Source organism: Cryptomeria japonica, chromosome 7 (genome assembly GCF_030272615.1).
Source record: "Cryptomeria japonica chromosome 7, Sugi_1.0, whole genome shotgun sequence".
NCBI classification, from domain to species: domain Eukaryota; kingdom Viridiplantae; phylum Streptophyta; class Pinopsida; order Cupressales; family Cupressaceae; genus Cryptomeria; species Cryptomeria japonica.
In genome coordinates this window covers 270,478,613-270,493,487 of record NC_081411.1, presented here as the reverse complement: position 1 = coordinate 270,493,487, position 14,875 = coordinate 270,478,613, and the positions used below count along the sequence as shown (strand labels likewise).

At 36.6% G+C, this 14,875-nt stretch overlaps 1 protein-coding gene across 2 annotated transcripts in view; it reads right to left on the bottom strand.

Annotated features, from left to right (window-relative positions):
• LOC131046047 (uncharacterized) overlaps window positions 1-14,875 on the bottom strand; it is a 190,147-nt gene that overhangs the window by 159,978 nt on the left and 15,294 nt on the right. Inside the window, exon 1 of one of the 2 annotated variants that reach the window (XM_057979705.2) lies at window positions 10,942-12,538. The exons of the other annotated variant lie outside the window; for it this stretch is intronic. Within the exon in view, the coding sequence (XP_057835688.2) occupies window positions 10,942-11,470 (529 nt within the window). The 5' untranslated portion in view covers window positions 11,471-12,538. Of the gene's footprint in view, window positions 1-10,941; window positions 12,539-14,875 lie in introns of those variants that run through there. 2 annotated transcript variants of the gene reach the window in all.

The window sequence follows — 14,875 nt, the reverse complement described above, 5'->3', positions numbered from 1 at the left end:
GTTGCCCAAAGCTAATGGCAAGGATTGCATTTACGTGGTGGTGGCTAGATTGACTAAGTTTGCTCACTTTTTTGCCATTACCAGCTCATTTACAGCAGCTCAAGTTGCTGATGTGTTTTTCATGAGGTGTTTAGATTGCATGGGCTGCCTAAGAACATTGTAAGTGACAGGGACAGCAAGTTCCTAAGAGCTTTTTGGCAGGAAGTCTTCAAATTGTGTTGCACAGTGCTTACTCCAAGCACGAGTTACCATCCAAAGACTGATGGGCAAACATAAATTGTGAACAAATGGTTGGAAGGCTATCTTAGGAACTCTGTCTCGGAGCAACAGAAAGCATGGGTGAGATGGTTACATTTGGGGGAATATTGTTACAACTCTTCATATCACATGTCCATCGGCATGTCTCCTTTTATGGCACTGTATGGTTACGAGGCTCCCAGCTTTACTGATTTGATGTTTGGTGATAGCAAAGCCCCTCAAGCTAAAGATATGGTGCAGCAGTGTCAGGATATTCTGAACACCTTGAAGAACAACCTTCAGATTGCGCAGAACCAGCAGAAGTTGTACGCTGATCAGCAACGTGTAGAGCATTCATTTGAGGTTGGAGACATGGGCTATCTCAGACTTCAGCCTTTCAGACAAACTACTCTCAAGAAGAGTGGAGTAGAGAAACTCAAGCCACATTTCTATGGACCATTTAGGGTCATCCGGAGAGTTGGTGCAGTGGCTTATGAGTTGGAGCTACCAGCTAGTAGCAAGGTGCACAATGTCTTCCACGTGTCACGCCTCAAGAAGGCGCTTGGACACAATGTTGTGGTCTCTTCAGAATTGCCTCATTTGGATGAGGAAGGGCAGTTGGTGCTGATTCCAGAAGAGATTATTGATTTCAGAGAGCGCTCCTTGAGAAGAAGGACAATCAAGGAGTACTTGGTGAAGTGGAAAAACTAACCTGCAGAGGATGCTACTTGGGAGAGTGAAGAGATTCTACAGCATCCAGGCTTGCGATTTCTTGTGAACAAGCAATCTTGGGGAGGGTGGACTGTAATGTCCCCTTCTCAATGAGGTGGAGTTCAGTGGGCCATTAGCCTATTCTGGAGACCCGTAGGCTATCTGGAAGCAAAAATTAGGGTTTCCAATTTTTGAGGAGGTTGTGTGACATGTTTGATGCCTGACTAGTTGCAATTCTATGATTTTGATTGTGGATTGCTTCTAGGTTTTATGAAAGCTTCGCAGAGATGTAACATGCATTCAGTTCCAAGAAGAATTCTAAACTTACTACTTTTAGTAAGTAGGTGGCAGCTGATAGGATTTATAAGTCTTTCTGGGTTTTCTGAGCTCATCTTCAGGGTTCGAAGAGCAATCTTTTTGGAGTTGTTTTCAAGACTTATTATTTTTAGTAAGTGCCATTTCTGCTATTTTTAGCAATTTAATGCATAGCTTCGACCCAATCAGTTTTGTTGGTTTTCAGCACTTCAATTTCGGGTTCAATTTGGCATTGATGAGTCTTGATTTGAAAAAAAAAACTGATTTATTAAATATTAATACTTTATCCTAAGTTTAATATTTATTTATTATGTTGGGCAACTTAAGAAAGGGAAAAATATATTTTTACTTAAATCTTATTATTTTTCCTAAGTCAGATGGCATTGAGGATGAAAAAACACTTCATGTTTTAATGTTTATGTTGGGCAACTTAAGAAAGGGAAAAATATATTTTACTTAAATCTTATTATTTTGCCAAGAGGAGGGGGACGCCAAGTCATAGACATGTTTGGAATGAAAATCAAATGAGAAGATAGGAATTTGGGCGCCATTTGAATGTAAATTTGAATCTCTGAATCTATAAATATGAGAGCTAGGCTCCTCATTTGTCATCTATGAAGAAAAATATAACAAAGTGCTACCAAAATTTGGAGTGAAACTTAGGGGAATGCATACCTCCTAGCTACCACTTGGTTTCTTGCTTGCAATACAACAACTAATTGAGCTTGTGACTGCTCTTCATCCAGAGGAGTAGATTTGAGGAACAATGTTGCAGATTTGTGTTTCAGATTCAGATGTTTGGAGTGTTTTCTGAGTGTTCGTGCTGCTGGTTGGTGTGTGTGCTGAAGTGGAAATCTATTTGTGGGTCCCTGTGTGTTCGCCAAGTCATTCTAGGTATTGGCTCTGATTATTTCTCTCCCCTACGTGATGGAGTCTACCAATTTGCAGATCCTCATTTGCTGATTTGAATTTTATATTGCAAATCGTACTTCTCAGCTGGGCTGTACCATTCCTTGGCTGCCTCGGGTTGCAGGCTGTTTGGTTTTGGCGTCTATGTTGCAGGTTTGGGGTTCCAGTCTTATCGCCATTGTCTTGTCTTTCATTTGCTTCTATTCTTGTGTCATTCGAAGGTGTTTTGGGCGAGTTATGAGCTTTTCAGTGATTTAGGTAGTGGTTGTTTTCTGCGTGTTATGCGTACTGCACATTACTTTTTCAGAATAGGAGTCAGTGGTGTGTTATTTCTCTATGGGTGTGTTTGAGTTTGTTAAGTGTGTTTAGCTTGGAAATATTCATTGTAATGGACAGTATCTTCTCTCTATTCTAAGATTCATATCTCATCATTGTAAGGCTAGATAGTAGTACTATCAACCATTTCTGGATTGTAAAGCAAATCCCGCTGAAAAAGTGGAAGAAGCTGGCTTGCCGCCTACATTTGGAATTTTGTAAGACTATCCTCCCGCTGCACAAGCGGTAGAGTGATTGTTGTTTCATTCCTGGTCCTCCCACTGCATAAGTGGTTGAGTGATCTATTTTCTTGTTGTAATAATCATCCTCTCACTGAAAAGTGGTTGAGTGATTGCTGCTTCAGTTTCTTGGCTTGTCCTTGGCTAGTTTACCGCCAAGTGATCTTTCAGTGTTCTTATTATCCCGCTGAAAAGTGGAAGGGGCTGGCTTGCCGCACAAGTATTGTATTCAATTTCAGTTTCTTGCATCTAACGATCCTCTCTACATTGTATGCTCTCACCTTCCCAGATTAATCTCGGTGATCAAAAGGTGGAAATAGTTACTTTCAGCGGTAGTGGGATTTCATTTTCTACCCTTAACGGTTGTTTGTGTTGGTTGTAAACTGAAATAATTAAAAAAAAATTGTGGGGCTATTAGATTTTACTACTGAATACTAACTATTTCTAGGAGAACTGGTCTTGGGACAACCACATACTGTCTGGGGCAATGATTGTGAGGCAGCCATACACTTTCAAAGCACATTTGGAGAGAGTGATCTGTATTTTTTTGCCAACTATTAAGTGCACCAGCATTTGGGGAGGTTGGCAGAGGTTTGCTTGCTGTTAGGACACCTTGCCAATCGCCATTCATCACCCAGCACCTTGAACAATCGTACAGCTTCTCAAATAGCCATCATTCAAATCTGTTAAAGTCAGGCATGGTGTCTTTTCAGTTTGATTGACCATCCAAGGAGGACTTATGAGTGGAATTGCTGTTTCAATAATCAACTTTGTTTCCAGCCTCATACAGTAACATTGTAATCACCTCTATCATCCATAGCATCAGTCCCAGAAATGTTATATTGCTGCTAGGGTTATCAGTCATAAAACAGCACTATGTTTTGACGAAGTTGGACTTGTACAATTCACATGTAATGTCCCATGCAATTAATAAGCATTTGCAGCTTTGTGAGGGTTTATGGTGTAATTTCAAGTCAGATATAAATTTAATCAGCATTAATTTCTTACTTTAGATTGCAGCTACATTTCAGTTTGTTTTCCAAAATCAGAAAAGAAGAATAAATAATAGAAAGATTCAAAAACAATACGAGGGACATCACATACCAATTGCCACAAGCAAACCAAAAAGAGGAATGTCAAAAACCATAATAACTCCACCCACCAAAACCCAGCCTCACACTAGAGCTTCAGCCCCTAGACAAAGGAAGCCAACATCAATCAAAATCCAAAAGGAAACCCAAAAAAAGCACTATCAACTTTCATAATATATGAAAGGGACATTCCTTTCAGAAAAAGGCAATGAAGATTCTTACACGGGATCTCAAAGGAATCATGCTATCAGCTTTCATAGTAGATGAAAGAGAAGAGAGATTCCTTCCACCAAAGAGCAATGAAGATTCTTAGTTGGAATGTCAAAGGCTTACATGCCTTGGATAGAACATTCAACAAAATGCCTAATAGAGGAAAGGAAGCTGAACATCGTATTATTACGGAAACTAAAGTGAATTCCCAAGACTTTGAAAGTTTAGCGAATAGCTTATGGAAGAACTAAAGTTGGATGGCTAAAGATGCTTAAGGAAAGACTAATAGGCATGTGGAGTTCAAGACTCTTCAAATTTATGTGTTTCCCAATCTTCTAATTCCATCAATATGCATTTCAAGAATTTGAAGGGTGGATTGAATCATACAGGCTCTAAAGATTCTTCCTATCACATAATCTCAAAAATGTAAATAAGGAAGTTGAGAAATGAAATAAAAAGAATTTAGATTTTTTTTCCCAAAAGAAAGCAGCAAACGTGAAGCAAAGAGATCAAAGCTCCAAACGGAAATAGAAAAGGATAGACAAAGGCAAGATCAAGCTGTAAAAGAAAAATCTCATGGCAAAACTAAAGTGATGCTCATAATGGAAGTGACATATTGGAAACACAAATATCATCTTTAGTAGCTAAAGCAGGATATGAGAAAAAAAAAAATTATATTGTCATCAACAATTATTAGATGAAATAACAACAAAATAGAAAAGATCAAATGACAACAAGTGTTGAAATAAAGGAAAATGAAGGGATTAGAAAGGAGGGGACAAAACACTCCCTTGCTATCACCTTGGCTGTTGTAATATTCCCTGCTTATATAGGACTGAAAATGCAAGGAAATATTATCAAACAATTGTCGGACAACCTATTGTTCAGGTTTCAGACTATATAACTTGTGCGTTATGTGGTTTTGGACAGCTGTATAATGCTGCGTGTTATGCAGTTTGCCCTGGTTTTGCTTGCAGTGATTTTAAGGGATGATTGACCAACTAATTAAGCATACAAACATTATAATCATCTAGTTGACATTTTGTCAAACAATTGTCATGCATCCTCAGATTTGAACAACATGTTACAACATATATAAAACTCACAGCTTATTTATTTAATGCAGTACTGATTATAAAATACTTGAGAGGGCCAAGACAAAAGATGACTGATGCAAATAAACACTTACAGCCAAATGACATTATGTCAAACAGTTGGCACACATACTGATCATAAATGCTCATTTACATCAAACATTAGATTCCCAACAACAGCCCTTATTGAAGGCATATCCCAAACAACTATGAACACCCAGCTTTATGGCTTACAACATAATAGTTTTCAGAATTTTCTAAGTAACAATGGCAGCTAATTAACTACTGCATACAACTGAAAACTCAATGATAAACAATGCCAAATGAACCTGGAATGAAGCGCCTAGGTGTAGTGATGAAGAAGCAAGCAATATCACTCCACTATGTGCATTCACCTTGCCAAATCATGCCTTTTTCAAATTCGCCCCTGTTCTGATCTGCAGTCTGATAAAAAATTAATACCAGCACAAAAAGCCTCCTTTAAGCACTTAACTTCATCCTGATCTTTCCCAAAGGTGGGTGCTCCAATCAAATGTAGATTTCGGTGCCCAAGCAAGGAGATATGAGCAAAATTGTGGAAAATGGTGGACTGATATGAACTTGCTTCAGACTGAAATATAACCTGCAACCACCTCAAATCTCCTCCAAAATACTCCTAGGGAAATCTCCTCCAAAATATGCAGATGCAAGTGTGGGTCAAAATGAGCCAAATCGTGGCTCTCCTCCAATCTGATATAAGTCTGAAAATTACTAAGATTAAACTCAGAAGTGAAGTAGATGTAACCAGCTCTTTGTAGACTAACAATGAGGTCCTATTGCCTCCAAAGTCTCCAATGTCTCCTCAAGTTCGAACCTAGCAGGTTAGCCTTTGGCCACAATTAAGTACCAATGAGATGACTGAAGTATCACCTCCTCAATGCAACCCCTCGAGAGATCTTTCACTCCCTCACTTATGCTATCAATGGGAGTTTTCGTTCCCAAAGACAAAAGATCTGCAGAAACCCCTTGGCTCCACAAAACTCAATCAATATAAAATATCAATTCCTGGCTGATGAGAAGCTGAGCTAGATCCCCTTTTACAGTTTTTTAGTCCATCATCCAGAAGCTTCTAGAAATAATATTAAAATAATATTATTTGACTTAAGTGACTTTATGATATAATATTTAATTAAGTCACTTTATTAAATTAATTAAATATAAAGTCATCTTTTAATTTTTAATTTATTTGATAACTTTATAAATAATTAACTTAATATTATTAATTAAAATGATTAATTAAGCTATCCATGAAAAATAATAATAATTTGGACAACTTAATTAATTAAATTAATTAATTAATTCCTCTCCAAAAATGGGGACATTACAGCTGTAACAAGCGTTTCAAATGCAAGGATATCTCTAGGGACATTTCTCTCTAGTGGGGTGCCTAGGGATGTCTCAATGTCCTTAACACAGCCAAGTGACATGCAAATGTCCCTCAAACATCCTGAGGATGGCAAGACGTCCCACATCAAAAAAAAGACCCTTTTCCCTTTAAAAAAAATAAAAACAAAACCCTAACCCTAAATCTAAAAGGAAGGACCACAAGACCCCATACCTAAAAGACTATTAAATATCCTAGCCCACAGTCTTGCAATTGTCAAACGAGGATGAGAGTAAGAGGAACTCCCCTACAAACTGAAAAATTAAAAAGTCATTTAACATAATAAATATGTATGTGCCATGGAGGTCCTTGTGGCATCAATTGGGCTGCACCTAGAGCCCATAAGCAGTGCTAACCCTTGACATCATTGGTGTTTGTTACCCCCCAAAAAGCCCACTTATTTGAAAAAGCAACCCAAAATAATATCGTTTTGTGTTGCACTACATTAAATCTCGAGTAACTGAATTCCAGTTATACTTCTAGTTTACCAAGTCAATCTCATGTTTGAGTAATGCTACTATGTTTACAGTCAAATGATTTAGAAAGTAAATAAAATGATCTTAGTGAAGATGCTTGGATTTTTTATACACGTAAATTGGTACTGCAACTCCTTGCAGACCTCTTTGTCAAGTTCTATTCTCTACTAAATCCCTTACCTGGGAACATGCTGAAGCTCCTAACAAATATTATAGCATGGCCCGTTCAAAATTTGGTTGGCAGTGGTGTCTCTACTTCTATTCATTTGATGAACACTATTGATTCCCAGTATTCTTTTTGAATTTTTCGGATGATGAAAGGAAATAGATTTTATCATCTTTGAAAACAGCAACAATGCCAAAATTTGCTCAAAAGCATGGCTGACATTGAGACATCAGACAATATAGAAGATGATCCTTCCAAGCCTAATAGTGGAGTCTTGGTCAATGGTACAAAATCCACTCATGTTAAGGGTGAAAACATTTGAGATTCATTATCTTTCATTCATCAGAGAGATGTTCCAACATAGAGTCCACATTCATAAGAGTGATCAATGCAGTTCTTAGTCTCAATGTTCACCTTCAAATTCCTTTCTTCCACCTCAATAAAAAAAATGCACAAAAAACCTAATTGTGATTTATGAATTATCTTTCTTTTTCTTGCAAACTTTTATATAAAATAAATTTATCTCAGTCTCATTAACCTGATTTGGCTTCTACTGGACAGTAATATATGAATTTCTAACCTCTACAGTAAAATGTCCTGCAGTACTGTAACTTTGTATAAATTTCAGCTTCTTTTACTCATATTGTTTACAATGTTACATAAATGAAAAATTGCAACTTCTTTTACTGCTTTTGTAATTCATTTTTTTAATAATATTTTTTATACATTATTCTTACAGTTGTCTCCTTGCTATACCCAGAATCTGGAAGACAAAAGATCGTCATCCCCAAAGCTGATTCACCCATCTCAAAAACTCAGACAAACACGAATTAAAATCAAAAATCAAGATGTGGAGCACTTTGATATTTACCACCTAATTATATCATGCAATTCTATCCACAAGACTGCAACAAAGATACAAGCCCTTATGTTGAAAATATTATTTGATAAGCACATGTACATTAATGATTGGAAAACAAATTCTTGAAGAAATAATCACCCATGAAGCCATTCACTCACCCAGACACACGAGCCGGGAATAATAATTAGGTTAGATATGAATAAAGTTTATGATAAAGTGAATTTGGGACTCTGAGGAAAGTATTGGATAAGTTTGGCTTTTCAAAAAAATGGAAAGATCTAGTCTTCAGCTGTATCTCAACACCAACTTTGTCAGCCTTAGTTAATGACATGCCTGCTGGTTTCTTCCCTGTCAACATGAGCTTTAGACAATGGGACTCACTATCCTCATGTTTAGTAATTAACCTAGAAGAGTCTCTCATATGCAGTTTGTCAATAATACAGTGTTAGTTGGCTTCCCTACCCAAGATGAGGCAAGGAAGCTCAAAAGTATTTTCGATGCTCAGCTGCAAGGAAAAAAAACAAATGTGGACAAATCCAAAATATAATTCATCAATGCCCCAGACTTCAGGAAGCGCAAAATACAAGAAACTTGGAATTGGATTGGACAAACTACTGAGTTCATATTTAGGAATGTCATTGGTTGACAGGAAAGCATCTAGGGAGAACAAAAAAAAAGTTATTGGACAGGAAAGTGACTCAGTATGGTTGGTAGAATTCAGCCAATACAATCCTCTCTACAATCAATTCTTGCATATTTGGTTTTGTCACTTGAAATACCTGAGACTATAGTCAACTCCATCACAACCATTCAAGGTCAAATCCATTGGACTGGAACAGATAATTAAAGGAAAATTAGATTGTAGGGTGGGATCAGATATGCCCACCTAAAGCCACGAGAGGACTAGGATTCAGACACACAAAGCAACAAATAGAACTCTCGGAGCTAAACTAGTATGATAATATTATGACGGGCAGGGCAAGCTACGGAGTAAAATATTAAGATGGAAATCAATCCACAAGACAAGTCTCAGTTATCTATACAGGAATCCCTACCACAGGGATCAGTCATATGGAATTTTATAAGAGGCTGTAAATTCTTAATAAAGCCAAAATTATGATGGCTGGTAGGGGAAAGAATTCACATACATTTCTATAAATATGTGGGCATTCAGCAGACACCACTATCTCATAAAGAGGAATTCCAAGATCTCAACAAACATTCTGAGATGAATTGGCTAATGTAAGAGAATATACAGCAATAGAAAATAGTTGTTGGGTATGGAAATATTTACCTGCCCGAGAATCAGAGGAGAAGGTATAAGCTTTAAACCACCTTTTACTAGTTGGCCTCTCCCATCCAAGAGGAGGGAAGGTACCTCATATAGTATGGAAGTCAAAGTGGGACAGTCTCAGTTAACACTGCCTTCAAAAAGGTTTTATTGGAATCAGAGAGATTGTAAACACTTACCTTCTAAAAGGATATAGACTTTTAAGGGGCACCCAAAGGCTAACTCTTTATGGATTATATTCAAAAAGCCTGTTGACTCCTGTCAAATTATTGAAGAAAGGATTGAATAGACCCTCAATCTATGTATTATGCAGGGAAAGCAAGGAACCCAGTAAACACATTTTTACACATTGCCCCTTTGCCCAAGAAATCCAGTATCTTTACATGCAAAAATGCAATCTAGTTTGGATTATACCTGCCTCTGTCAATCATCTTGTGGAGGGGTGGTCACCGAAAGTGAAAATAAGGCATTAAAAATCCTATGGAAAATAATCAAGGAGTCATTATTGGTACATTATACTGACCGTACATATGGCCAATTTTGGTATTTCTGCCATGATGAAAAGAAAAAAGAGGCGGAAGGAGGTAGAAAGCTCTGAGAATAGTTAACAAAAGTTTAGTTAATAATGATCATACGTGGTACTATTTCTGTTTCTCCCTTCCAGCATAAGTCTGCAGTTTCCAATGTGTATGAATTACTGTGTGAAAAACAGTGCCTGTATAAAGTGAGCTAAGGAATGCAGAAAAGTAGAAGGAAAAAAGAATAGCCCAAGCAACTGGAGAAGATAAGCTAAAGCTGAGTGGCTGATAGAAGGCTGGTGATATGGAGGGCAATAATTTCTTTCTTTTGTGTGTTATGACACATTTAGTGTGGTGCCAAAGAGCATTGAGCTACTGGTAACATGAAAATCACTCAAGTATTTTTGCAGGTTTAGGGTTCCCACACCTAATTACATTGGCCCAAAAAAGGCTTCAAAATAACTACAATTTCATGATAAATATAAATCGAGCTTTAAGGTCACTAATATTTCACTCTGACACAAAAGAAAATTATGTTCAAGCTTAATCACAAGCTGAACTGTTCTATAAAACTCAAAAAACCCAGCCATAACTCAGAAAAAACCTCTATCTCTCCATATATTCCCAAATTCAGCGTACTGGCAACAAACCCTCGAAACTACAACAAAAGAACAAAGAAAACAGAGAACTGCAAGAATATCCTGCATTTTTCTAGATTGTCTACTTCGCTCTTTTTTCATAAGTAAATTAAATTCATAAAAAAAACATGTCTGACTAATTATTGTCAATGCACCAATTTTAGAAGGAACGCTACAATTTCCATGCAAGAACATGGGGAAAGCAACAGACCTACATTTCTACTTTACTCTCCGTACATAAACAAACCTATACACAAGACATAGCTGATTAATTATTGCTAATACACCAGTTTGAGAAGGAAAACTGCAGATTTCTATGTATGAAGTATAGGTTGAGACACAAACCTACGTTTCTCTTTTGCTATTTTTTCATGAACAAACTCATGTGAAGAACATGACTACTTAATTATTGTCAATGCACAAGTTTGAGAAATTGAGACACAGACCTAGAAAATGACCACGGAGCTCGCCAGTGGGACCTTCCCAGCCACCATAAGGAGAACCTGGAGTGTCGAGCCCAGCCGTTTTCCGAAAACTCCACACTAAGCTGTCCACATCCAGCATCAGTAAGTACTCCAAATTTGTCTGCTGCGCTTTCCCGTACATAGAATCAGCATCCAGCCTTACATTGTGTAACGAAATCTCATTTAGAATCCTTCTATTGGCTTGTGCAGAATTTTTTATTGCATATACATTGAGCTCATTTTCAGCACCAAGATGAGCTTGCTCTTGTTGTAGTAGCCACATGGGAGTGGGATGAGGGCTATTAAAACGGGCTAAATCATCAGAAGGAACTAGGTGCTTATAAGAAGAAAACACTGACTCTTGCCATGACTTGTTTTTGGAAGAAAGAAGATTGTGTCGAAAAGTATGGGAGGACAACTGAGAAGGACTATTTGTGCATTCCTTGCAAAGAAAACAGGGTATAAGTGCATAAAATACGAACAAAAATGAACTGAATGCAGGTCTTTCCATTTCAATAAGGAAAGGCCTTTCACTTCTTTCTTGACCTTCAAACTCCAGTCTAAGTTTCACAAACAGCGATCCAATTTGAATACAGAATTCACACGTAGTCTGGTTGTTTTGTCCATAAATGTGTAAGTTCAGATCGATTTATTCAATAGCAGCCAAAAGAAAAAAGATAAAAAAGAATCACAGAACAATTCAAATAGATAGGAGTGATCGGTTCAAACTTCAACAAAATGCCTGGTAAGAAAAACTTTGAAAAGTTCAATGAAATGGTAGCAGGCTAACAGTTCACGAAACATTGAATGAACACTTCAAAATTTTCTTGGAAGTTTCAATAGCTTGGGCTAAACGGTTCACAAAATATTGACTGAAAAAACGATTTCCTTGCAATTTCAATATTTCAGGCTAAACAGTCAACAAAATAGAAAACTTAGAAGATCTCATTGAAATTCAAATAGTTCAGGCTACGCAATCCACAAAATCTTGATTGAAAATTTCAGAAGCCTACCTGAAATTTCAACAATCAAAATTCTTATTGAGCATGAGATAAAGCATTAAACCTTCCACGTGGCTACAGAAAATCTTTAAAACGGCCACAAATTGAAATTTAAAAATTTGATTTAAAAAAAGGCACAAAAATCTTACAGACCAAGTCGTAAAAGTAACGAATACTCAAATGCAATCTTACAGATTCATAGTGAGAAGCCCGGACAAACTAAATAAAAACAATTGATTCAGTTCAACTGTAATTTTCAAGGGTTTAAGTAGACGCAGACCATAATCTTTGAGTGCACGCATAATAATTAGCCAGATATTCGAAATGATGATTACTACAAATCTCAAAGAAGGCCCACGACCGTTTCGACACCGACGGGAATTGTTTCGAGGGTTTTTGTAATAAATACATTTTAGATGCTTTCTCTAAGCTTCTGGATAGATTCCAATGTTTATTTTTAATTTACTTATATCTAAGCAAAATAACTATAGGCGTGCAGTTATCTAGTTTCCCAGTGGGAGAGCGGACGGTTGCGCAGATTATTGCGGGTGATTGGAAAATAACGAAAGCATGACTGGCTCATATCCGGATTTTGAAAAAAAATTGTTTATTTTAGGTAGAATCTCAACGTCAACTGAGCATAGGTTGATATGAAACTTAATGAACAATATCATTGGGTAAGTATCGTATGTAGCATAAATATCTGACAATTAAATTAAGCTAAGCTATTAATGTCAGTTGTTCTATTTATTACTTAATAGATATTATACAAAGTCAAGTAAAAGTTTCCATGAATTAAGATTCTGATTTATTTCCACTCTATTTTCTTTTTTATCCCAACACAACTATCACATCACTCTTATTATCAATTAATCTTACAAAATCAAGTAAACCATCCATATCTCATCTTCTTTGTTTTCTTTATCCTTTACAAATTACTCTACTTGCGAACACCAACAAAATCTATAAGGTTTATGTTCAAGGAAAAGTGATTTTGGAATTAGCAATAAAAATAATTCAACAACACAAAACCAAACAACAATCTAGATTAGGCTAAAAGAGCCTCAAACCATAGTAAAATCCATTGTAAACAAAGTATGGTGTGCTCCTCGTCATGTAGATTTGCCCAAGATGCTCAATTTTGATGTGTGCTCATGAAATTTTGACAACATAACAGTGCACAAAGGATTTGGATGTGTATGATCTGAAAAATGGTTGATAGTGTGAATGAAAGGAAAAAGGAATGGAGGGCTAGGATACAAGGGTGGAGAATGACTTAGGAGTTCCCTCTCAAGCCATGAGATGTTGTCAAGTGGCAACATTGGAGAGCTTGAGAGCAAGATGGTACGCTTGGAGTGTGGAATATCTTGTCAAAAGGGTATTCATTGTCTCATACTCCAAAGATAGGGGAATTTGGGGAATTAAGGAATTTAAAATTATGTGTTGTGACCTTGTAGAAGAGGGCCCATGTGGGTTTTCTTCCAAAAGAAGAGAGCATTTAAGGTTGAGGGGACAAAGTGGATGGTCATAAATGACATGGAGTTGACCCCTCACTAATCCGTAGATTAGGAAATGTATAAATGATTAGGGGATAATTAAGTAGGGATTAGAAAGTAATTAGAGTGCAAGTAGGAAAAGTTGGAGGATGCAACTACGAAGAAAGAGAAAAGAAGAATTAAATTATTTAATTTCATTTCTTTTTGGAGGAAAAGAGAGGTGAGAGAGAAATAAGGAATTTAATTAAATAAATGAAACATTTATTTAAGGAATGGATGAAAGGCAAAAGGTAAGGTCAGTTAATTAATTAATTGCCTTAGGAGGATTGGCTCATGAAATAAAGGAATAAAGTGAATAGAATTGACCAGATGATAGTGATCAATATTAGGTGTCTACAAAGTTAAGTAAAGGTCGCATCCCCTCTTTCTCTTTTTATTTTTCTTTCCCAAACTATTGTAATTATATTCATTAGTTGTATTAGTTGGGCATCCAAAGTAAGCAAAAGCTTTTCTCTCCACAATATGAGTAGTCTTCTTATATTGAACTCTACTTCCTTTAAACTAATATCACCTTATTACCTTAAATTATAGGAGACACCCTCTCTACATCTTATCTTCTTATTTTTATTTTCCTCCCCAAATTACTGATTCCATATTCACTACGGCCACCAAGCAAGTCTTGATGTTCAAGTAAAAGCTCTAGCCCTCTTTGCACCTTAGGGGAAGCATATTAGTAGTGGTATATAGCTAGCTTTGTGCACCGACATATCTTAAAAAGTACATTGGATTTCAACGATTTTTTTTTTGTTATCTATATATGCGGCTTAACTGCTTATAGCTAAGGCTTTGGCTTTGGGGTAGTAACGACACATGTTGTGGGATCAATTATGTGCACAAGGGTCAAAAAGTATACATTTCAAAGTGTCACCCAATACCTAATTAAAGATGTTCCAATAACCATCCACTCAAAATTGTTAGTACGTGTGGACAAATGTCCCAGTAGTTGTGAATAAATGTCTCAGTAGTGGTGCACAAATGGGCCAATTGTAGATCAAAAAAGCTAAAAAATGATCGGCTATCAAGGTACATGTGAAACTTATTAATGAGCTTTTCATTATCATTTTTCTAGCTCCTTCAAAATTAGTAATTAGAAGGTTGAATGCACAAAGAGTGATTAATTATTAGAACGCAATCCACTTGTGATGCTCTTCCCATATCTTCTTTTTCATTCTCCTCCATAAATAATTTTGTTAGGAGTTTTTAAATAAAAGTTCCTAAATTTGTGGAAAATCTTTTTTTTAATTGTAATTGAAGTAAATTTGTTTGCATTGCAGGACAATGGTTGTGGCATAAGGGAAGCAGCGGATGGGAGATAGGGGAGCACAAATTATGGAGCCTTTGTGGGGGTGTTTGGCTTTC